The sequence below is a fragment of the Protomyctophum bolini genome (assembly GCF_963924005.1).
Source record: "Protomyctophum bolini genome assembly, chromosome: 15".
Taxonomy (NCBI): domain Eukaryota; kingdom Metazoa; phylum Chordata; class Actinopteri; order Myctophiformes; family Myctophidae; genus Protomyctophum; species Protomyctophum bolini.
The window spans coordinates 29885737-29909761 of record NC_137876.1 but is presented as its reverse complement, the minus strand read 5'-3'; the positions used below and the strand labels follow the sequence as shown (position 1 = coordinate 29909761).

Below are 24025 nucleotides of genomic sequence, written 5' to 3'. Positions count from 1 at the left end.
AAGGGTGGTCTACGGGAACACTAGGAAACTGTTTGGACAATGTAGATATGGAACCTTCCCAGTAGCATGAAAGACAATAGGAACTAAGAACAAATATTTGATTACAATAACAGGTTCCTCATGTAATCAATGCAATAATTCCCAGGGATATTTTCCTGCAATACTGCCAATTGAGGCTGCCCAAAAAGTTGCCCTATACCACATCTACTAAAATGAAGTACAATGTGTTGTCATAGGAAAGGAACAGGACATAAGAAAGGTGTGAACGTGGAGTTTAGTGACTACAGACAAACTAGAACGAATGGAGCATCACAGCAGATCCTTTTATTTGTTTAGTCGGATGACATCAAAAGGTGACAACAATACAAGACACAGAACTGGTGCCTGACACAGCAGTGAGGTAGCAGGCACCAGAAGACGGACACAACCGTAAGGTGTGAGCTACGAGAAGACAGCAGAGAGTCCCAGAAACAATGCAGAAGTGTCCATTTAAGGTCGCTGTGAAGTCCTCGACTTCTCCTGAGATTTTAAACAGGAGGTGAAGCATTGGCTGCTCAGGTACAGTAGGCATGAGCGAGAGAGAGCTAGGCGAGAGTCTGTGGCGCATTGGGTAGTGTATAGCGACAGTGTAGCAAGTGGTGTATTTCTCAAAGCAAAGTACAAGCCTGAGCAAGCAAGGTTTTATAATAATCATCCAAAAAATGTGCATCTAACTAAGAACATGTATGCATAGTACTGTATGTGTATATTATTACACTACAAAAGATTGTGTGGGTGGGAGAGTGCATACGGTTTGTCTTTGGATCGTGTGAGTTTGGGCTCCTTTCGGCACACCCTGGCCCTGCTCAGACTTCGGGCGAGGCCAGGACCGAAAAACGGCAGGTTCCTTCAGATGGAGTATGATGGCAGCTGGCCAGAGCGGGAGGCCACTGGCAGCAGGAAGGTTACGGGGGTTGGGTTGGGGTAGAGATGACTAGGCTTCGATCCCAAAGTCCAGATAGTATCTTACCTGGCTGCTGGACCCGTGTGCTGCACAGCAGGAAAGGAGGCGGGCCTACGGGCATGCATCCTGATCCTAGCCCGGTGGGCGTGGGTGGCGGCACTGGAGCCCTGCCGTCCGCTGGGGCTTGAGCCGCCTTGTGTGGTGAAAACCCTGCTCATGTCACGGCCAGCAGCGGGCTGCACGGCTGTGGCCTCCCCAGCCGTGGACCCTCCAGCAGTGGATCCTTCTGCTCTAGACCCAGTAGCTGTGGTTCTTCCACTTGTGGCTCTCCCAGAGCCTCCAGAACCCCTGGAAGTGGCCCCTCCACCGGTAGCGACAGGTCCCGGGACCTGTTGGCCCGGTCTGCCTGGCTGGCACGCCCTCTGGCACTCGGCGCGAGTCATGAAGTTGTTGTTGTTGCCATGGCAACCCCCGTACCAGAAGTGGACACACTTGGCAGTGATGACGTCATAATGGTAACGGGTTGTCCAGCCAGAGCAGGAACCAGCAGCACGGGGCAGGGAGCAGGTGGTGCGCTCAACTGCAGCACAAGAACAAGACAAATACAATAAAATCTCTGCATCTTACCTGAATCATTAAACATTTTGTCAACCTTTTTCTTTGCATACGGTACATGCGTAGAACAAGAGCAGGGCAGAGGCAGTTATTTACAGTACACACTACACAGATTGTAACTTTGGCTTCACAGAGAGACAGCATACAAAACAGAAAGCAGCACAACAAAGACAAAATAACAGAACCTTTAGTTAGTATAGTCCTGTTCATATTTACAGAAATGTAAAATAATAAGATAATAATAATAATAATTCAATTCTAGGACAACTGGTACTACAAACCAATGATATCTAGCACCAGCTCTCTTATTTTGCATGCATCTTGCAAAACCTATGGTTATTGCACCATACGATTACACATTGTTGTAACTTCGAGCCAAGCAAGACTAAAGGAAAACAGGGACCAAAGTTTGCATGTGAGCTAAACTATAGCCTGAGGAAATACATGAGGGTTTAGCACCATGCAATCTCTTCAACTAATTTGGGTATCCGCAATAAAATAAAAATACTGTCCCAAATGTAATCTTAGGTTGCATAAACTCACTGTTATAGAAATTACACAGTACAGTACCACAGCTCCAAGTGTCACAACATAAAATGAGAATACCCATAGATCGCCAGGCAAAGTGTATATATCCCTGCCCTCAACAACCACCCCTTCGAGGCACTTAAACCAGAGTTATGCTTTGATGACAGTGTTAGAGTACGACCATTGCTCAACAAAACCAATGCATTTTCAACACTGATCTACAATAACTTAAATATGGCCACCTACCTGTAGCAACTTCCAGTGGCTTATCCACCTGAGTTTTGTTTTGTTGATCTGTGATCTTTAAGATTTCCTTTGGGCATGTAATGCTTTATTCAGCAGGTCAGTGTAGAGAGACAAGAAACCAGGGGAAGGGAGACGTGCGAGACAAGAAGGGTCGGTCACCAACTTCCCCATCCACCATACAGCCCAGATCAGTGTTATTGCATGCATGATGTGTGGATGCATGTATGTCCCCTGAAAATATGTTTTCTTTTTTATGTCAAGTGACGCATCACACAGCACTTTGTCATAGAGAAGGGTAAGTCAAGCTGTAACAAAACAATATAAATATATCAGGCTTTAACCTGAGAATACTCCACCTGAGCTGCTTGGTGTGCCACATGTGTTACATGTGCACTAGCCACCTACTACATTGTGACTTTGTGAATCCATGTCTTGCCAGTGTTCACTGCATTCTCATTGATTTGCACAAATATCCTTATAGTTATGCTTATGTATTTCTGCTTTAATTTGATTTTGCCAGTGAGAAAGAGACAGAAAAAAGCAGGGGAATGACACACAGCAAACAGTCCGGCCAGCCGGAATTAGAGAAGGAATTCTGCGCCCACGTGGTAAGCACCCTAACTATTCGGCTGTGTGTTTTTTCTTGTGCTCAGTAAGAGTGACTCCAATTTGAAATCTTACTGTGGTTGGGGGGGTCTGGGCAACCCTCTCCATTGGCACCTCCAGCAGGGGTGGTCCGGTCGAAACAGCAGCCGTAGGTGGTGGTGCGACACTCCACTCCGTTCTCAGTGGGAAGGGACGGAGCGGCCTGAGGGAATGTCAGAGACAGAGGAGAGGGTGGTGATGAGAGCCAGCCATCATAAGAGTCCTACAGAGTCCTAGCCCAGGATTAGACTGAGGCGGGAGGGTCCCTTATGCAGATTACTTTACTTTATGTGGACTACTTTCCTTTATGTCTCACCTGCAGGAGAGATGATTTGCACAAAGGCCTATGCCCTATATTTGTTACTGTTCTATTGATGCACCTTGTTCTACAGCTGCATCTGCTGCTATTTTACACTATACCTATACTGCACATACCTGCTACTATATATGCTACTATATAAGTCATACAGAATGTAACTAGACCACGAGAAAATCTGATTATTTGATCTGATTATATCTGTTTCTATGTCTAGTCTTCCTCCCTTTCCTGAAAACTACAAATGATGATGGATATTCATCTTGAAAAAAGTTTAATAATCACCCATTTCCCTGTAAACCTGTGATGTGACAGTAAAGCTGATATGGTATTTAATCTGTACTAGTGTACATTTACATGTACATGACATTATACTTCCATATGTCCCTCATCAACAAGGTTTGCTTACAGTGGGGACCCTGTACTCCTGACAGCCCTCCATGTTGAGACCCTGGGCAGTGGTCAGGCCATCTTGACAGCAGCCATATCTAAACACACAGGGAAGGAAGCAGACTAAATTCACTTAATCTAACCATGGTGTCAGGTTCAAAACAAACTTTGTCAAAGAGACCAGCATCAGAATAGAAACAAAATTCCAAACAATGATCAACAACAAGATAGGCCTACACAACAAGTAAATCACAAACATTCACAAGCAATGTAAAAAGAATAACACCAGTGGTGTAATTATAGTATCCAGGGTCAGATGTCAGGCAAAACAAAGCCTAGACAAGCTCTTATTCCTTTATAGATATAAGCAATGAAAACAGTTGTACTAGACAGAGCCACAACATTTCTTGGCTTGGCCGCCGAGTAGTAATTATCGTGGTCCATACATTACATAACAGGAAAGAATTCCCTGGTTATGGAGGTGGTCACTTGAGCATAAAAAACCTCACACCCATGAGAGACACTCTGTCTACAACAGACCCCATATTTTTCTCAATATGTCCCTCTCTGGGAGCCACAGAGTAATGAGGGGTTAGGTTAGGGTTCGAAAGCTTGGTACCTGGTGTTTGCGCAGGAGGGCAGGGCAGGAACATGAGGAGCAGGGCCGGGGACTGGGCTCTGTGAGCAGCCCTGTCCCCTTGGGCCCCTGGCAGCGGTGTGTCCGTCGAGGCAGCATCCATAATAAGACTGGCTGCAGTGGAGAATAGGGGCGGAGCTGTGAGGGTCGTAGACTGTGTTGCTTTCGGTTGGATCTGCTGTCTCTGGCCTGCGGACTGAAAGGGAAGGCATGCAGGAATAAGCGGGTTGAATTCACATACTAAACACAGTCAGTGTCAGCTGCCTGTCAAAAACGTAAAGTTATCTTTTTCTTTTGTATGCTATGCGGTATGCTATGCATGCGTCTGTCTGTCTGTGAATATCCTCTTTCTTTCTCTCTCTCTCTCTCTCTCTCTCTCACACACAAACACCATGCATATTTCTGTCATACAGTACAGCTGTACATTAGAGACACAGTGTGGGCACTGTGTGATGGCCTCACTTAACGACATTTTCAGCCACCTCCCTCCCTCCCTTTTAGATGTCCTCTCCATTTTATTAAACTATCTCATTAGGGGAAAGAATGATGAGAGAATACTGGGACACAAAGCAGAACGAGACCACCGCTACAGTGTCAAAATGCAAGCAAAGAGGCTGACATAGCACGCAACAAAAACTTGCAACCTCTCAATTCCTGGCCACTGGTGCATTACGATGCTGGAGAGCGCCCAGTACATGCCAGAAACACCAGAGCACTGGCCGGCACTCACTATCACACTCCAGTGCCTCGCAGATATTTTAATCAGGCTGACAATGACCACGGCCCCCCTGAAAACATGCCAATCAGCCTTGGATAATTAGTGCTAGGGACAGTGGGCTGGGTGAGGACAGGGGACCAGTTGGGAGGGACAGCGGTGCCATAAGGAGGGCCTGCCAATGATTCAAAAGAGATCGTTTTGGTTACAAACTAAACGTAGTGCTTTAGGTAGACTATTATTAAGTAGAATATTTGTATAATTATAATAGCATGCATGGCATAGATTCTTTGCACGGTTATATTCTAGACCAAGGAAGTGTCATGTCATGAGGATTAATGAATAAACAGCCATCTGAGTTGGAATACAACCATTCTCTCAATCTGATAAGGTTTACAGTATAATAGTGTGTTCTAAGGCCTTTAATTAGAGTCTTGTTACAAGACGAAAATCCTAGAAGAGGAAAGAGGCATAGATCCACAGGTTGAAACGACTTTAATATGACCTGCCTAAAGCCCGAACCACACCAATGCAACTAGACGCAACTCCTTGCAACAAAACAGTTTTAAGGACACTCCACACCAATGCAACTCCTTGCGACTGCCATTGAGTATAATGGTTGCATGCAACTACATGCAACTACTCAGAACCGTTTTGTTGCAAGGAGTTGCATGGCGAATCATTGGTGTGGTTTGGGCTTAAGGAAATAAGGCTATCAAGTCCAGTGATGTCTTTTCAATATCTTCTCAAAACACCTTTATAGACTTTCTTTTACTACATGATTGGTCTGTTTTGCTGCTTTTATTACATATGTTTCATGGACTCTCATATCCATTTATGCTATTTTTTATGTTTTCTGTGCACATTTGTATCATTATATGTGTTTTTTTATTTTTCTTGCATTCTCATATGCTTTTATATTTCTTTCATATTTGTAATCCTTCCATGCTCTCTTATATTATGTTTCTCGCTCAATTATCATATTGCCTTTCATATTTACAGTAATACTGTGTGAAGTTCTTTGTAGCGTTTTTAAAAGTGCTGTATGAATAAAGTGTATTATTATAATAAAATAAAATAAAATCTGATCCTGAGATCAAAGGCCAACCTGTCGCACGGTCTGGAACGTAGGCCTGGAATCCTGTCTGCGTGTTGTCATGGCCTCTTGGGTCCTGCATGCTAGGCACCACTGGACACAAAGTACACATGCAAAAATTAGTCAAATAGGTCAGCCTTTTAAATACCTTGCAGCAGGCCACCATGTGGTGGCCCTCACCTTGTCCAGATCAGTAGAGTTCACTGAATTTCTGTGCAATTGAATTAAGTTAACATCCCGATCGCCTGGGGTTATTTAATCCATTAAATCATAGTGCCCGGCGTTTTATAGTAGCGGAGCACTTTTACCGACGGACCGGATGTTATCCTGGCTGTGGCTGTAGCAGTTAGATGTAGCCAAACGACAACAATGGGAGGTATGATTAAATCTACCGCGACTAGCGACGGGACCACGGTGGGCCGTCTAATACATGATCTTTGCTTAGAATTAGACGTTATGATTTAGATCAAGAGTTATTAACGTTTTAAGATTTTTGGCTAAACAGGGGGGGAACATTTTCGATGACGTCCCACTGTTGCGCAACATCGAGTGTTGCGCAACAGGCGCTCCCAGGCTCTGGAGAGATGCGATCGGTTTTGATATCAATAACCTCCGTCTTTTTGATCAATCTTCGTCCTGGGTGTTACTAATTGAAAGGACGGTGAACTTCGTCCTGGGCGATCGGGGTGTTAAGTTAAGTTCACTTCACTTCGGTTTAATGCAGAGTTCAGGGTTAGCCAAACACCCAAAAGGAAAGCTATAGAATCTCAAAGGGATTATTCCCCTTTGATCTTATCCTAAATGATTCCATGTCTCCTCACCCTGTGGGCTGTGGCAGGACTGGGTGTTACAGCTCTCCACTGTAGAGGGTTTGGGGTTGGCGTTGCACAGTTCCACTGGATACAGGTTCCTGTCTCTATCTGAGCAGAACACCTGACGCTCCCGAAGACCAGAGGCACAGCTCTTAGAGCACTGTGCAGAAAGATGGAGGGAAAATCATCACTGATGGAGGCTGGTTAGCTGAAATGCCTGTTTCAATCTAAGGCATAATATAAACAAAACGGTGCTACCTTCCTCTTTGATTTGGAGAAAATCATCAGTAAATCTGTTAATAATTATTTATATTATATCCAGCTATATGTATCAATATCTCTATATCATGTACTTTGTGTGGGTTTATCGTTGTCTCTTCACAGACGTGTATTGCACACTTGCACAGTATAATATTCACTCACCAAACCCCAATCTCCAACTTGCCAGCTGATTTGAGGTGGGCAGGGAGTCATCTCGCATGGCTGGATTGAAGCCGGGCGAAATAAGCTGCTGCAAGAAGTCTCCTCCAGTTTCATTCCCCCGGGACCAATACAGGTAACCTCCCTGGTCTGCTCCCCTGTTCCGCAGGTCACTGAGCACTGCACAGGTTCAATTACACTTAATGCGTGATTCTCAAACTTTTGCATGTCAAGGACCCCTGAGGGTCCCTGGACGCCACTTTCAGAACCACTGCTTAATACAACACAGCCTTGCGGGTTACATTTGTCACTATTCCTCTTGGATTTTACAGTGCAGTTGTACACGGTTCATTGGAAGGGTTCATTGTATGCAGGATAAGCTGAAATCAGAACATAGTGACTCACCACAGTCCACCTTGCGACCCGGTACTCAAAACATTTCTGCATGTTGCAGGTCTGCAGAGTGGGAGGAGCCTGTGAATAGGCAGCGCAAATGGCGTCCTCCACCACACGAGGTCCCGAGGTGTCATGGGAGGCACACTGAACGCTGCGCAGCTGGGAGCCTCCGCCACACGTCACAGAGCAGGTGTTCCACTCGCCAGTTTGCCAGCTGGGATGAATGACCACCATGAAGTGGAAGTTAGGTGACAGATCAAACATGGCATTGGCAAAATGTTGAGTTTCATTCCAAAATTAGATGCTGGCATTAATGCATGTTAAAATCCTGCTAATTTAGTGCCGAAGATTGTACAAATCGATTTGGAGTTAAATTAAAGGTAGCGTAAGTGATGCAACTAAAATATTTATAGAAAGGTTAAAGCTCTACACAGTATATTAACCATTGCTATACACTTTGTTCAATAACAGTCTCTATTTAATAAACAGAAAATACATTTTCAAGTGGGTTTCACCCAAAAAGCCCTTTTATTTACCCGTTAATCAATTTTATAGTGTTATTGATACTGACTGTTTAAATTTGTCTGCACATTTCTGTGTCATCCTTTCCAATTTCACATGTTTATCCTGTATCCAGTAAATTGGTATCTATCCTCTATGAGTTATTTTCCAAAGAAAATAATGAATGTGACATTACAACCGTTTGTTGTAACAAACGGTTGTAACATGCAACCCACTGTGCCCAACTAGACATGTGTTCTCAAGCAAGTTACAACATTCACCCATCCAAGTCATGATCCATTCCCACACCAGCCAAGCCAGCTGAGTAGCAGATGGTTTGTATTCCTGGTTAGTAACATACACTATTTTCTAGAAGCAACACATATTGTAGAACAGACAACAATAACAACAAATAAGGACAAACAAGTTCCAACTATTACAAATTCAATTCACTTCCTAACATACTAATATATTATAGATCATATCACAAGGATGTGTGTGAAGAGAATGATCTGAATATTTTTTAAAACATCTTTAAGCTGGGGACTAATAATGCCAGATTTTTATAGTTGCATACCGGTGTCTGTCTACAAGCTTACAACGCATATAAGTGCGTTGTAAGCTTGTAGATCGGCAATTATTTTGTGTGCAACACCTGCACGAAACTAAGTATAACTCAGGCTAATGGGTGTAGTGATCTCAACTCGAGGTTCAAAGGCGTCTCAGATTTCTGAGCAGCCGCTGCATCAAAGTGGAGGACCAGGAAATACCACAGAGTCACTGGAGCCCCGGCTATTTACTACCAGGCCTCTCTGATGGTGGTGGTGGTGGTGCCTCCTTTCATGGCTGCCACACTTCACTGCCAAGATTAGAACTATAAAATGATGAACTTGATTGTTTTTGCTAGATGCTGTGATTATGGGTATTATACATGATTGTAACGATTATAATGATTAGCAGAAGAAAACTATTTCATTGCTTTTTCTGGTCTTACAGTACATCAATGTCAGTGCCAATTCTAGAAAGTTAAATTACAATACACTATTGCCGTATATGAGTCTATGAAATCACTTAACTGGCTTTTTACTCAACCCGGTGCTTCTTTAATACATGTGGATCTACTTAGGACCAGTGGTTGCCCAACAACCACTGTCTTTTTCATACAACTTCTCCCCCAAACATGCTGTCATCTCCACATGCAGCACCCATCACACAGCACTCTGGTATGTACACATCCCATCTCCTTTTGTACATTTTGATTAACAAAATAATAGTTCAGCCATAATTTACCTTGAGGTCTCCCATCCTTGTAATGGCTGTAACAAGAGGTCATAACAACACAGCTCAAGGCCCCTAGGCTACATAACCCTTAACCCACAAACACCTCATGTGTGCAGTTAACATTGACAACTACATTAATGGACACAGACAAGAGCACTTTATAGACTTGACTGGTTTGCAAAAGCAGTCAGACAGCAGCCCAGCTCAGTGATCAGAGGAGGGGGCCAGAGGTTAGAGGTGAAAAGTCAGGGAAACCTTTGAGGCAACTGGTGTCAAGTGGCCCCTTTCTGACTCTCAGGGAAGATGTGTTAAGTGTGTCTAACATAAAACGAGGGCGTCAAAACAGTTTAAAGAGGGATCTCTGAGCTGGACAGTTGTCCCAAGCGGTTGTTCTCCTGACCCCAATGTGGAAGAACAGACTCTCATGCTAAAACACAGACACTAACTGCTAAAGTCAAACACATCCGAGGAGGAAGACTATGTGCAACTTTGAGCTAAAGTTATTGACTTAGATATTGACTGATTTCAGAAATTGATCAACAACATGCATGCCCTTGAGTATCTCAGCTTCCAATAATAGAAGACTATAATAGAAGGCATGAATGTATATATAAAGAGCATGCATGCTCCAAAGTTTCCCTGAGTAAAACCAGGTTAAATTATCAATTATTATTAGCTTAATAAATGACATGGTTTCATAGATCTCCCCCTGTGTTTGAGGTGACACACAATTTCACTAAGACTACACAAACCCTGTGTTACCTGAATATATAAGTTCTGGGTCTTTCTGAGGGCCTCCACAACTGTGGTGGATACAGGTACGCCATCCTTTTTAGACAGTCACAACACGCCAACAAAGGTGAGAACTACACTGAGCAACATCTACCTTAGAACACATGCAAACACATGAACACATTTTAATGTATTGTGTTTTGGATGTATTGATTGTACTATGCATGTATATTGTAACCTTGGCTACATTGAAAATGAGGACTTGCAATCAATTGTACTTCCAAGTATAAATAAAGGTGTTGTAGAATCCCGAAAACTTTATTTGATACACTTTAACTACACAAGTCTGGGTTTCCACCCAAACAATAGCAGTCAGAACAGTGAGTGAGAAATAAATATATCATTATGTGTTTTTGTCACACATGTTAAACACATATGTACGTGTACATGTATGACGCATCACATAAACACAAACCTTTTACAATTTGACACATTATATAAAAGACTGGGTGTTAAATTTACTTCCAATAGTTTTCATTTCCCTTACAGCTGAACAAAGATGAACCCGGTCTCCACATCATGTGTTTAGAAAACCCACTCCTAATCAACTCATGATCTGTGAAGGACTTCCTGACTCACCTTTGAGTTGTTGGGCACAGATGAGGGTTGCAGGTGCGGTTGTTGGCGGGTCGTGGCAGAGCAGCACAGAGGTAGTCAGGGTAGGCCTCATTATCAATGGCACAGAACACCAGGCGAGACTGGTAGCCTGATGGAGGACAGGCAGAGGTTTGAGTCAGTAAAACAAGGAAGAGGCTAGGTTGTCATTTCAGTTGACGGAACACTATATTATACAAACCGTAAATAACAGTGCATAAATGTTATGTCCTCTAATGATAACATTATAATCACTACTCATATGTAAATTAAATTATAATAAACTTTTTAGAAACGAGCTAGCATTTTAGAGCAAAACAGTCATTGGAGTATCTTTTGTGTGTGCTACTGTGAGTCATTTAATGTTTTCTTGTCAGCCAACGTTTCCTCCATGACTCTGACCTGATCCACACTCCTTGCTGCAGGCAGTCCAGGAGCCAAAGCTCCAGTAGTATCCCTGTCTCGAGCGTCCAACAGGCAGGTAGTATTCATACTCCACACCCTCGTTAGGCTCCTGGCTGATCAGCTAACAGGACAGAGACATGTCATCAGTCATCACACTCTGGTATATTGATTTGTTTTGGGTCATCGCCATATAGGTATCACTCACTATAACAGGTTTTTAATTACCGGTAATATGATATCATGCAGGTAAGTGTTGGCAGATGTTGAACCAAATATCTTTCTTTCAGTGACACCAGTTATAGTTAGTTCAATTCAATTACATAGTATTGATACAGGTCACAATTAGAGAACAGAACTGCACTGAGTGCACTCACAGTGTGAAGTCCTTTATAATAACTGCATGTTTATGAAGAATTATGAAGATAATAAAACAAGACAAATAAAATAACAGCAGGGTAAAAGTGGGCATTCAAAAAACACAGTCATACATGTCTTACCTCAATGACAAGGGGTTCGGTGGTGGGACCACGACCAATGATGGTCTCAGGGGTGTTGTCACCCTCAGGGCCACGCTGGTAGTACAGCATTGTGCCAGCGACAGGTGTGGCCCGTGAAAACTCAATTACCCAGTGACCATTCAGGTAGTACTCGCCACGCAGATTCTTGATAGCTAAAGAGACATTGTCATTAGATTAACTAATGTCTAATCTTTCTGGTATGCAATGGAACTATACGGTAATTTTATAATCACATGTGTTTTGTATAATAAACAGTTGCTCTCAAGGGGAGGTCCCTCTACAGACCAGAGAATTTAATCATTCTCTCATAATGTGTTATGTTGTCAGGTCTCGCAAGGACTCACCCAGGTAGTTGCGTGTGGGAACCGTTTCCCTGATGCTAATGGAGGTGGCTCCAACAGGGATGATGAACACCTGGTTGTAGCCTGGGATATAGAAGAGATCATTTTGAGGTGTTTCATAAAACAGTCCAAATCGATCTTCTAATAGTTTAGCTGTGACTCAAGTTTGTAATAATGGTAATAATAATAATAATAATAATAAATATTGTTCAATTTTGGTAGTTCAGTGCAAAGCAGTTAATCTACCAGAAATTATACTGTAGATAAGAACAGAAAAAGAGATGTCATGTCTGTGTACCTGTAGGCAGCGTACGCAGGGAGAAAGTGTTCTTGACAAGAGAACAAGACTGGCCATTGCCCCCACACTGCAGGCAGGGGTCCTCCTGCTGGTTTGACTCCAACATGTTGTCACATCCCAGACGCTGGGGTCAAGGAAACGGGAGAACAAGCATTAAGAGGAAGGCTTAAAAGGGTGGAAATCTTACCAAATCTTACCAAAAGGCTATCTAAGGTGGTAGACAGGCAAACATGTGTAAACACAAACACAATAGGAATTGGTAAGTGCAAAGACAATATTTGCTATGCAATGCATTCAAAAGGCAGACAAGCAAGATTAGGATCCAGGCCTGTATACATCTGGATTTAAAAAGGTTTTATTTGTGAGCATGGATGATCTGGGGAAATGGAATGTGTTTTGATTGGGAGCAATCTGAAAACTAGGTGACAAAAAACATGACACCGGAGGTTAAGGTATTTTCTAACAAAGGTTACGAGGGTTACCTCGTAAGAACAAATATAAATTGACATTTGGACTGTAGTCAGACAAAACATTGCTGAAAACAACATTATGTTGGAGTTTAAATGACTGAGGCATTGAAAACTACAAAAGGTTTGCTGCGATAATTATGTGAGAACTGAATGTGTTTGGCCAATGGAAAAGAGCTTGATTTTGAAATGCCACACACTTTTATTCTGCTGGTAAGTCCTATTCACTGGGTTTATTCTGGTTAATACTAGTTTATTATGTGACAATTCATGAAAGGAATTCAAGCACTGCTGTGTACAAAGACAAAATAATTGAATCATGTGTATCTCGACTCCATGACAGGTCAAATTTTGAGCCCCCTTGACTTGCATTATAGGAATAAAGTTTAAATATATATTTTTTTAAATGTGAAAACAAATGGTCAAGCGGTTTGTAAGATTAGCTCTGAACAGAAACACACACACACACACACACACACACACACACACACACACACACACACACACACACACACACACACACACACACTCTTATAGACAGCTAGACTCCTGCAGAGCCATGAAAATAAATATAATCCTATGAAAAGTCTCGATCTTCTCTTCCTATGGAAAGTCTCTCATCTCATACTGTAATATCTATAATTATCATCCCCCCCCCCCCACTACTCTCTTACAATCTCATCCCATGTATTCTATTTATCTATTCTATTTTCAAATAATTTGACTTAACCGTTTCCGTGCCATTGCCGAAGCCCTTCGGCAATTGCGCTTTTATAGTGCATTCGATCAAGCGACCCATAATGCTACTCACGTTAGCCGGTTAGCTAGCTGTGTTGTTAGCACAGCACTGGATCGTTAATCGTCGCCATAATAATCCATTCCATTCATTCCATCCATTCTATCCGTTTCTTTCAATCGCCTGTATCTCCTATTCTTTGTCCCAGATGGAATTTTGGTCAAAACAGCGTTTCTTTGACGGCACAGAGCCGACGATGTGGAGCTCCGCAGAGCTCCGGTCTGGATTCACATTGTCAACAAAGGTTGTCTTGGTCCTAATTTTTCAATAAATGATAGCAGTAAATGGATATTGTCCCCATCCAGTCCCATGTAAATATCACATGTCAGCCCGTCCACAGTATCTCATCTGTATCTCATCCCACGTGCCTACCTTGCAGACGCCATCCACACAGACATCCTTCCGTCCAGGATGGCAGGGTGTACCATCGGCCACAGCGCTGCGGTGGCGGTAGAAGAAGTTTTCTCCTCTGGGTATGCAGTTAAGCTCACATGGGTTGTCTGCTGTAAGGGTTAGAGACATATCTTCATTTATTTAGAATTCTCAAATAATCAATCGCCCAAATACATTGTTAGGTTGGCCCAATAAGCAGCTGGAAATCAGCTCAGGAGGTAAAGTGTAACCATATTGCTTTATTCACCAACGTTTTACAGGCATTTGAAAATGGCATCAGCAGCAAAAATGGCATAGTGGCAGCAGGCAGCACCACCATGTCCTATAACTAACTAAAAACTGAGTGCGTCTTCTTTTTGTTATGGCAGTTGGCATCCAACTTTTTGATGCATTACCGCCACCTTCTGATCCAAAGTATGGATCAAACAAAAATCTTACTGATAAAACATATAACTACACACTATTGCAAAAAAAAACCATAATTATAACAATATACTTAGCAGCTTTCAATACGCAACTCAAAACCCCTCTCTGCAATTCAACTGTGGTCTAGTCCAGAATCATATACTGTATGATCCTCGGGCACCCCATGGACTCTTATGCCCAAACCCACTGGAACAGACAGAACAGGCAAGTATTAAGTATATATTAAGGTATATATTATACCATTACTTTATATTGCACTAAACATATTGCACTCTCATGCACCCTCTCTGCACTAGATATATTGGACTTGCCCATGTACATGACGAAACATTTCTTTGTTTCCCCAGGTGGTGCTGTCCCAAGCTGAGTGTTCAATACATTCAATAAACCAATTCAAATCAACACTGTGCCTTTTCTTTACTGTGTCAATATACTGTATCTAACTGTGCAAATGACTAAAGTGCATATATGCACATCACAAAAACAGCATTCTTTCACCTCAAAAACATTGCCCGTCTCCGGCCACTCCCTGACACCCTCAGCTGCCGAAACCCTCATTCATGCCTTTATCTCATCCCGACTAGACTACTGCAACAGCATCCTAGTCTATGGCAGTAATGGCACCGCCGCAAAAACCCTCAACAAACTCCAATGCATCCAAAACTCAGCCGCCCACCTGCGACTCCACTGGCTCCCCGTTAAAGATAGAATTGAATTCAGAGTACTCCTCACCACCTACAAGCCACTGCACAACCTGGCTCCCCCCTACGTCGCCCCATCCCGCTCCCTCAGGTCCAGCGGAGGCGGCCTCCTTGTGATCACCAAGAAGATCAGGCTCAAAACCTGGTGCGACAGGGCCTTGGCCGCCCCTACCCTCTTGAATGCTCTCCCCAAACACATCCGAGATGCCCCCTCACTCCCTACCTTCAAAACCGCACTGAAAACCCACCTGTTCAGAATTTCTGTAGCGCGAGGCAGCTTGATGTACAAGTACACCCCGTGGACATGACGCTGTTACGTCAACCCTTTTGATGCTGATTGTTAAGCAGGGAGGCATTGGGTCTTTGGTATGACCCAGCCGGGGAAAATGAAACATTTGTAAGTTTACTTGTTTAGGCTACCCATTGAATATGTAACTCTGAAACAGTCACATTTTGTGGACAAAATAACAATCAATCCATCAACCACGACTGTTTTGAAAATGCTGCTGCTGAAAGACCATTATCTCTTTTATTTCCCTGATACTAAGTTCCACCCCACAACCCTTCTCCTATATAAAAATCACACCTGTGTGAAGTGAGGGGCGCTAATATATTAAAGTCTAACTCATGTTGATTAGGTGATGTAATGGTGATGTAAAACAAACGGTGCCAGCGCAAACATTAAACGCCATTAACAATAAAAAGACAATATGACGTAATGAGGCACATTATGACGTAAGTTTTCCCTTCATTGTCAATGGCGTTTACAAAACAAACATTGAACTAAAGACAAACATTAAACTATATTGGCTTGATTGGACTTGAATTTGACTGACTTTAGACACCGACTGAATTGGCCCCTGACCACTTCTGTGAGGTGCAAACTAAATACACACACACCAACGTCCGAGAAACCTGCTATTATTGGACTATCACTGGCATAATGTATTTTCCACTTTAAAAATCTATTGACTGTGGAGTGTCATTTTGGGCCCATTTCGTCAGGCGCCGTCTTTAAGGAGAGCTGGTGTCTCTGCGGAGAGAGTTCAGCACCACGGACAGTGGCTAGTCCGTGGCCGTCTGATTGAACACGTTCGTACCTGTTCACCTGCTTAATCAAGTGATGGCATCTGTGTCTGATTAGGAAGCGCTGACGCATGGGTTCAGCCTTGGGCTATACAAGTTGAAGCGCTCCTCGCAAAGATACACTCACTCTCCTGGGAGAGGTTAAACACTCCACCTTTGTCAGATGTTATGGTTTTCTGACTCTGTTTTTTTATGGAATGTTAGCCCTCTCATTCAGGCAACATATAGGACATTACCTCTAGAAATCCTTTCTTTACTGGAAACCTCCCGAACGAGGAATAACTTTGTAATTTGGATGCCTTACCCTCTTTGTTTTTTGTTTGTTTTTCTTACATTTTTATCCCACGATTTTGTAACCCATTGTTCACCCCTGTGTCAATTATCTAATGTGATCCTGGGCTCTACACAGTACACACCCTCCGCCAACCTAGTCCCCATATATGAGGGACATGGGGAGAGCAACGGACTTGAACTCATGCTTCCTTCATGCCTGAGTGTCCAAGTTGCTCCTTTACACCTGACAGGGGGGAGTTCCTTTCCCCTCCATCAGGCGCCCTGGCTGGCCAGGGGGAGGCAGTTTAGTGACCAGGATTACTGCATGTTTTTGTGAGGGTACCTACAGTACCCTAGGGGAGAACATGCAAACTCCACACAGAAAGGCCCTTTCGCCAACCCCGCCTCGGGTATGGGCACTGATGACGCGGAGGAGGAAACACGCCGCCAGCACCCACAGCGTCCTGAGCGGGAATCGAACCCAGGACCTCCTAGCTGTGAGGCGACAGCACTACCAACTGTGCCACCGTGCCCCTTACCCTCTTTGTTAATTTCCCTTAAAATAAAATACTTTATTGTACACAATAAAATGGACTGTGCTTATTGGCATAGGTCAGCGCTTACCTGACCTACACAGTAAACAAACAGTACTATAAACCACACAACCTATAAGTACCTGCGTGGAGTATGTACGTACCGGTATATGAATTCCGGTTTATACTCCGACCCATACTCAGAATTATCAGTCCCATTCCCTCCTTTTTAGTTACTCACCTCCATAGTATGGGAGCCACTTGTAGCGTTTTCCCTGGAAGTCAGTTCCATCAAACTGGGAGCACTGCTCTTCTCTGAAATCTCTAGATCCCTCTGGACAGTCCTGTGTGGAAACAAACACATAATGGAGAGGTCAAGAGGGAGGAGGCTACAGCCTACAGGTGAATTGAGTCATGGGGATAAACTGTCATGGGGGGGGGGGGGCAAAGAACCACTGAAGAGGGTAGTTTAAGTCTTTATGATGACATTATTGATTGATTGATTGATTGATTGATTGATTGATTGATTGAATACTTTGTTAACAGTTTTCATGGACAAGCACAGGGTTGCACAATACAGTACAAGGTCTGCTAAAAATGATTTATCCAAGAAATCCTACTGATTTATTCAAGAAATCCTACTGATTTATCCAAGCAAGCCTACGGCTTGTTTCCATTGGTGTCCTTTTGTACTCAATTCATCGAAACATTGATTTCACGATAGACAAATATACAATACCATGCTAAAACATCATATAAACGAGTAGAAAACTAAAAATAATTAATTAATAATGAATTAATTCATTGGTGAATTCATAATTATTGAGTCATGTTATTCACCTGGATGTTGCAGGAGCGGTATGACTTCTCTGGTCCCACACAGTTGTGACCTCCATCAGTCCTATTATGAGAATGACAATTAACAATTGCACATTCCACTCAGCCTGCTGATACAAAAACTAAAACATGTCAAAACAGTCATTACACCAGTGGTTCTCTATTTAGGCCACAGCCCCCCATAACAAATAGACCCACCCTTACCCATTTGGTTCCATTATACTGTACATTCTCAGAATTGCAGACATGTTGTACAGTAAGGCTGCATTTTTTTTTAAACATAATGTATTTAACTGTATTTAACTGTAATAAAGTGTATTTTGTACTAAGTAATAAATGTATGTGGCCAGACTGCGTGTTACGCCTTTTGCACCAACAAATCATAGTAATATCATTCACATTGATGTACATGGCATGTATAATCAGATTAGTAAGTAACTTTGTGTTGAAATAGGCTGTGAAACAGAGCGGTGCACTGGCCATGCTGAGCTCTACTGTAGTGATTTTGCAAATGTTACACTTCAGAGCAATATTTAACTTTTATTATTGAATCGAGTGCATGTGTAATGAAAAGGTTTCTAAATATATCAGATATTCTCCATTGGTAAGTGACAAGTGTGTGTGTTTCCTATTGTATTTGTTTTGATTGATTGAAATCTTTATTAACAGTTTGCAGAATTACAGTACATTTCAAGCACAAACTCAATACAAAGACTGTTAACTGTGAGTGGACGACCCAATTAAGCCTTACACTTGTTTGTTTGTTTAAGAACGAATGACAGCGATGGAGGACCCATGATTTGCAAAATTCATTGCATTAAACTGGAGCTCAAGGTGAGAAATCACTGCTTTGTTTTCCGCTGGAGGTAGGCAATTCGCATTATCTGTGTTTAACTCATGTAAAGCATGCATCTGCCAAATTATCTTCTAGTTGCTGCATTATTAACATGGAAAGCTCTATCTAAAGCTCTGATGACAGGATGCACAGGTGCGTCTTATGACTAATCAGCCAGACAAAACTAAACACAGACCAGACCAGGCTCCATTCCCTCTCTCATTCTTACTCAGGTTTATCGGAAAATAACCTCAGTTCCTGAGTGAGTGAGTGACTAACTGAATGACTAATTGTGCATGTCAGAAACAGTGCCAGCTAATACTGTAGTGTAGTGGGATCATATTTATAGGATTGTTTACGAGGATTACAAGGATTAAGGACTTTTATCTTCCCTAATGTTTAATAAATGGGCAATGTTCAAGTTTGGTATTTTCATAATATTAGACCTTCAAATTAATAAACACACTTCCAGACACCTCAAATAAAAGTGAACTATGCCACAATACAGTGCTTCTTAAAAATGAGTATGAGTATTGTGTATGTAAATGTCACTTAGGTAATATATTGTAATAATATACACTGAAGTAAATGGCGATATGGCTCAACTATGCACAACAATAGGTTGTCCTTGTTCTTAAGTTGTGCTGTCGGAAAGAACGCATACTGTATCGCCTCCAAGTACATACCAAGTTCTGAACTATCAGACGAACTGTGCTTGAGCATGTTTGCAGTCCCTCCTTCCAGTGGGAATAACCCATATTCTCATAACATATGATTAAGAGGCACATTGTCACACTTTATTTCAAAATGGAAGTAGTTAGTCCAAAGTACTAAGATAGTGGATTGATTTCATTTGTTTTTTTGTATATGGCTGTTATAACTAGGTTTAGATTTTCTCAAAATCTTAAGGGTATGGCAACAGATAAGGCACTTTGGTCAACTCTGTTGTTTTTAAATGTGCACTGTAAAATAAAGTTGGATTCAAATATATGTACATAGTCATACTATAGTCCATATCGATATCAGTTGCGGAATTACCTGCTCAAAATGTATACAATATATTTATGTTTATGAGACTGTGTGTGTGTGTGTGTGTGTGTGTGTGTGTGTGTGTGTGTGTGTGTGTGTGTGTGTGTGTGTGTGTGTGTGTGTGTGTGTGTGTGTGTGTGTGTGCGTGCGTGCGTGCGTGCGTGTGTGTGTGTGTGTGTGGCTTTGGAGGAATTATTACATCTTGGGGAAGAGTGGTGCAGAGGAGAGGTTCACAATTTTCTGCCTCATAAATGCATATCACTTCATGCAATTGCAAGAGGGAACATGCCGCCTGGATTCCAGCAATATGATTTATGAACAGAGCGCTTACTATTTGAGCTGGCACAGGACAACCTGGTCTTCACTCTATCCTATGTATTTTTTAGATGCTCTGGAATGTCAAGGCAATTAAGGCAAACATAACACTGCCGGGTTATATGTCATATACTATAGCGTGTGATAAAGAAATACATAGAACATCAGATTTTAGTTCAACAATGACTTCACAGTCTTTGCCTTTAAGATTTCTAACCTGTCCAAACCAAACCTTCAACCCATCCCCTTTAGTAGTCAACGCCCAGCTCAGATGAGTCCTTTTCATGCTAAACAACCACTCCCAGTAATCAGTTCTGGATGTAAGACAAGCCCACTTCCTGTGAACCTTTTCACTGCCAAGAACACACACAATCTACTTCTGAACCTCTCAATTAGCTGCATTCTTCGAAGATGTCTGTGTACTCATGAACCTCACAATAACAAAAACACAAAAACACAAAAACACTGTGCGTGCGTGCGTGCGTGCGTGCGTGCGTGCGTGGGTGGCATATTTGAGTGTTCACATGCCTGTAGATGAGCTTTGGCACGTGCGTTTCAACGTGTAAGTAGGCCTACATGAATAGTATACAGTATACATGGGGTTATGAGTATGAATATACAGTATATATATGGGGATATAAGTACATGAATATAGTACAGTACACGGGGATATCAAAGCAGAAGTAAACAAACATTGTCTTACCTCACAGTGACACAGCGCCTTGTCCTCACAGTCACACCACTGCCACAGCTTCGACTGCACTCTCCATATGGACCCCACGCCTCCCAGTAGTCTCCATTGGGTACCTGATAGACAAATATTTAAATTAAATGAGATTACACTTCAACCTCCAACATATTCTAAGAACAAACACTAATGACTAATAAGGGTGAGCCAGCTGTATTATGTTTTGTGCAGGGGTCATCGCCATGCTGGCTTATGGGTCCATTTGGTTTGATTTGTACACTCTCCTTGAAAATAAAACATTTGAGAACCACTAGTTGGACTCCTAATGTGCCATAGTCTTGTAGCAAATAAGTGTCATACATATTTTGAAGAAAACCTGCACTCTTGGCATTCAGTAATTGGGTCTTATGATCAAAATAAGAACATTATGATTATAATGATGTGTGAAACAGAAAATCTAAAATTTGCCACAGACACAAATTGATTTTGTGTGGTAGAAAATATGACTTTGCCTATAGACAATTTATCATGGTGGATTCAATTCAAAAGTGGACTCAAAATGGACCGGGAAAGGGTTACGGTTAACTCATTTTAACCTTGACAGAAAGAAAGCAAGTGAGTAAAATGACAGAGAGAGGGAGAGACTTAGTGAAAGAAAAACAAAGAAAGAGAGGGAGAGGTACATCTTTACATCATCAGCCAAGAATCCACTACACAGTCAAATCCTCAGTGTTGATTTAACTGAGAGTGTACAATACATTTGTACACTCTCAAGAGTTACAAATAGATCAATTAACACTGAGAACTTTACTACTGTGTACCTGTTTTTTTTTTTGTTCTGTACACATTTTAGGGATATTTACCATAAGAGCTGGAACCAAGAACAGCTGAATGACAGCCAGAGGCGCCAGCATCTTCATTGTTCACTGGAAAGAAAGGAAACAGCAACAGTTAGTCATGATGACTAATATAGGTTCTTATACATCAGGCAACCTTTCAGAATGCATGCCAGGACAACAACTCTGTTGACAGGAATCAAAGGGACACCCGGGGGCAAAAATACGACATTACCCCATTTTCCAAGTGCAATGCAAAATCCTGCGTATTCATTTAACCACATGATACCTAGCGTCACTATTCTGGTGTGGACATTTAGCAAAAATAGCCAATTTTGTGAAATTGTAGATCGGCCATTTAAGCAAAGACATTTAGTGTAGAGGGAAAAAATTAGTTGGTCCCCTGGACTGAGAGAGTCCTGGGGACCCCTTTCAATGAAGTAGGCCTATATAGGTTTTTTGTGAGGAAGGGTAGATTTATTCTTTAGAATTCTGTTATGCTTTATTTCAGATAGTTGAGTGTAGAGAGAGAGAGAGACAGGAAACACAGAGACGTAGGACCGTGTAAAAGGACTGGCAGGCTAGGAATGGAACCAGGGACTCGCTGTTGGTCAATCACTCAGTTATCGGGTCACTCTGGGTGAGTTAAATAGACACTCAGGATTTTAACCAGTTAACGTGCATATACCACATTCCACATAATTGCATTTGCAGGTTCCACTTAACCTGAAAGATTCAAAATGTGTCACATGTTATACCCTCTCTCTACCCTTCTATTTCCCCTATCTCTCTCTCTCTCTCTCTCTCTCTCTCTCATTTGTTATATAGCTTTACTAGTGATTTATAATAGAGAGCAAATGTTAGTTCCCAGGGAACCATTGCCCTGTATTGTATATCCTTGGCACAAAGACACCGCAAAGTTTTACATGCCAGGGAGCTGTCTAGATTAGAAGGATAGAGCACTGGTAGATAGATTCATACAAATTGAGGCTATCGGTCCTTGACATTTCCCCAAACAAAATCCATTTTCCCTGGCAAAACAACAAGGGGGGTAAAAATGGATGCTCCTGCCAAGACATTTGGCAGGAGACATTTCATCTGCAGTCGAGGACACATGAATATGCGAAAGGTCAGTCTCACGTCAGAGAGGGATTGGGGGACAGGCCAGTGTCAGACCAGGCCAGACCAGTGTCCCATGTGTTGTCCACACAGATTTGACTGCTCCATGTGATTTGGACAAGTTATGGTGAGTCTTATTGTAGCTACACAAACCACTATTCTCTCAGCAGAACATACACAAGTGTGCACTGCTCTTCAGAAGACCTATAGGCTGCGTGGAATGGACATGGACATAAAGGGGATCCAGTGAATTTCTGATTCCCAGATGTCCGCTACTAAAACTATGCCTTTACCCAAATGATTTCTAGCATACTGAAATAAGATGCACACTCTACACACAGAAAAGATAAATGCATGCAAGCATGCACATACAACACACACACACACACACACACACACACACACACACAATGAGGCAACAGACAACAGATAGGATCAGTCACTTTCATATCTGCATCAATTCAAAGTTAAATGTGGAATTATTGAACCATTTAGTCTTAGTAGCCTAGTTAATTACGTCATAGTTTACTTAGCTATAATGATAACAGTTCACATCAGTGGGTACCGCGTAGGGCTATATGGAACAATAAAGGTCAGTGCAATGCAAATTAATTATGCAATGCAATCCTTTATAATAACCACAATCACTTAACCACTGCCACTGCATGGGCAACACATTGCGGGTGCTTTACAGGCCGTTTTGCCTGCTGTTGTATGACGACTTGTGTGGAAAAAAATACTGTTTCTGGTCGGCACCACCAGTATCGTGCTCGTATTCATTGAACGCACGTTCGCGGTCAGCGGCCCAGATCTTGATTAAACCAGAGTCAGTGAGTATCCTAAATATGTGAAATTATTCCATTTAAAGTAAACCCTTTTTTATATAACAACTTTAGTTTTGCAAGCCTGTTTCGCTCCTAAATGGTCTCAAACCATGCCATCCAATAACACTATAGATTAGAACATAGAACGTATAAACAACTCACCCAGAAAAAGGTTTAGACGTGTTTCTTAGAACTCCAAAACACCTGGTGGGTGAATCCTCGCCCCGGGACTCAGTCAGCAGCTATCAAACGCGAGTCTGATCTGGTGTGAGCTCAGCGTCCTTTTCTAAAGAAGCGCTCCACTGTGCGAGTCGGGTTTGTAAAGTTGAGCCCCCTTTTGCCCTCGCTTGTTTTCCAGCACTAAATTGACAAGAGGAA

General features: G+C 42.3%; 1 protein-coding gene across 1 annotated transcript; it reads right to left on the bottom strand.

Annotated features, from left to right (window-relative positions):
* Positions 1 to 304: 304 nt before the first annotated feature.
* paplna (papilin a, proteoglycan-like sulfated glycoprotein) lies at positions 305 to 24025 on the bottom strand. The gene is made up of 19 exons (XM_080784782.1): positions 23810 to 24025; positions 21732 to 21794; positions 20884 to 20987; positions 18005 to 18065; positions 17406 to 17508; positions 14125 to 14255; positions 12490 to 12613; positions 12195 to 12275; positions 11830 to 12002; positions 11330 to 11453; positions 10913 to 11039; positions 7769 to 7973; positions 7367 to 7543; positions 6953 to 7103; positions 6144 to 6224; positions 4303 to 4516; positions 3703 to 3781; positions 3014 to 3140; positions 305 to 1523 (listed from the first exon to the last, which is right to left on the bottom strand). The coding sequence occupies exons 2-19, from the start codon at positions 21786 to 21788 to the stop codon at positions 1006 to 1008; spliced, it is 2637 nt and encodes an 878-aa protein (XP_080640908.1). The 5' UTR covers positions 21789 to 21794; positions 23810 to 24025; the 3' UTR covers positions 305 to 1005.

Bases quoted from the DNA above. Each gene is read 5' to 3' on its own strand.
- paplna (XM_080784782.1), bottom strand. From the start codon at position 21,788: ATGAAGATGCTGGCGCCTCTGGCTGTCATTCAGCTGTTCTTGGTTCCA. The intron at 11,454-11,829 runs GTAAGACATGTA...CTGTCCTGTTAG, and splicing joins CCGAACCCCTTGTCATTGAG to CTGATCAGCCAGGAGCCTAA. The intron at 7,544-7,768 runs GTGAGTCACTAT...GAACCTGTGCAG, and splicing joins GGGTCGCAAGGTGGACTGTG to TGCTCAGTGACCTGCGGAAC.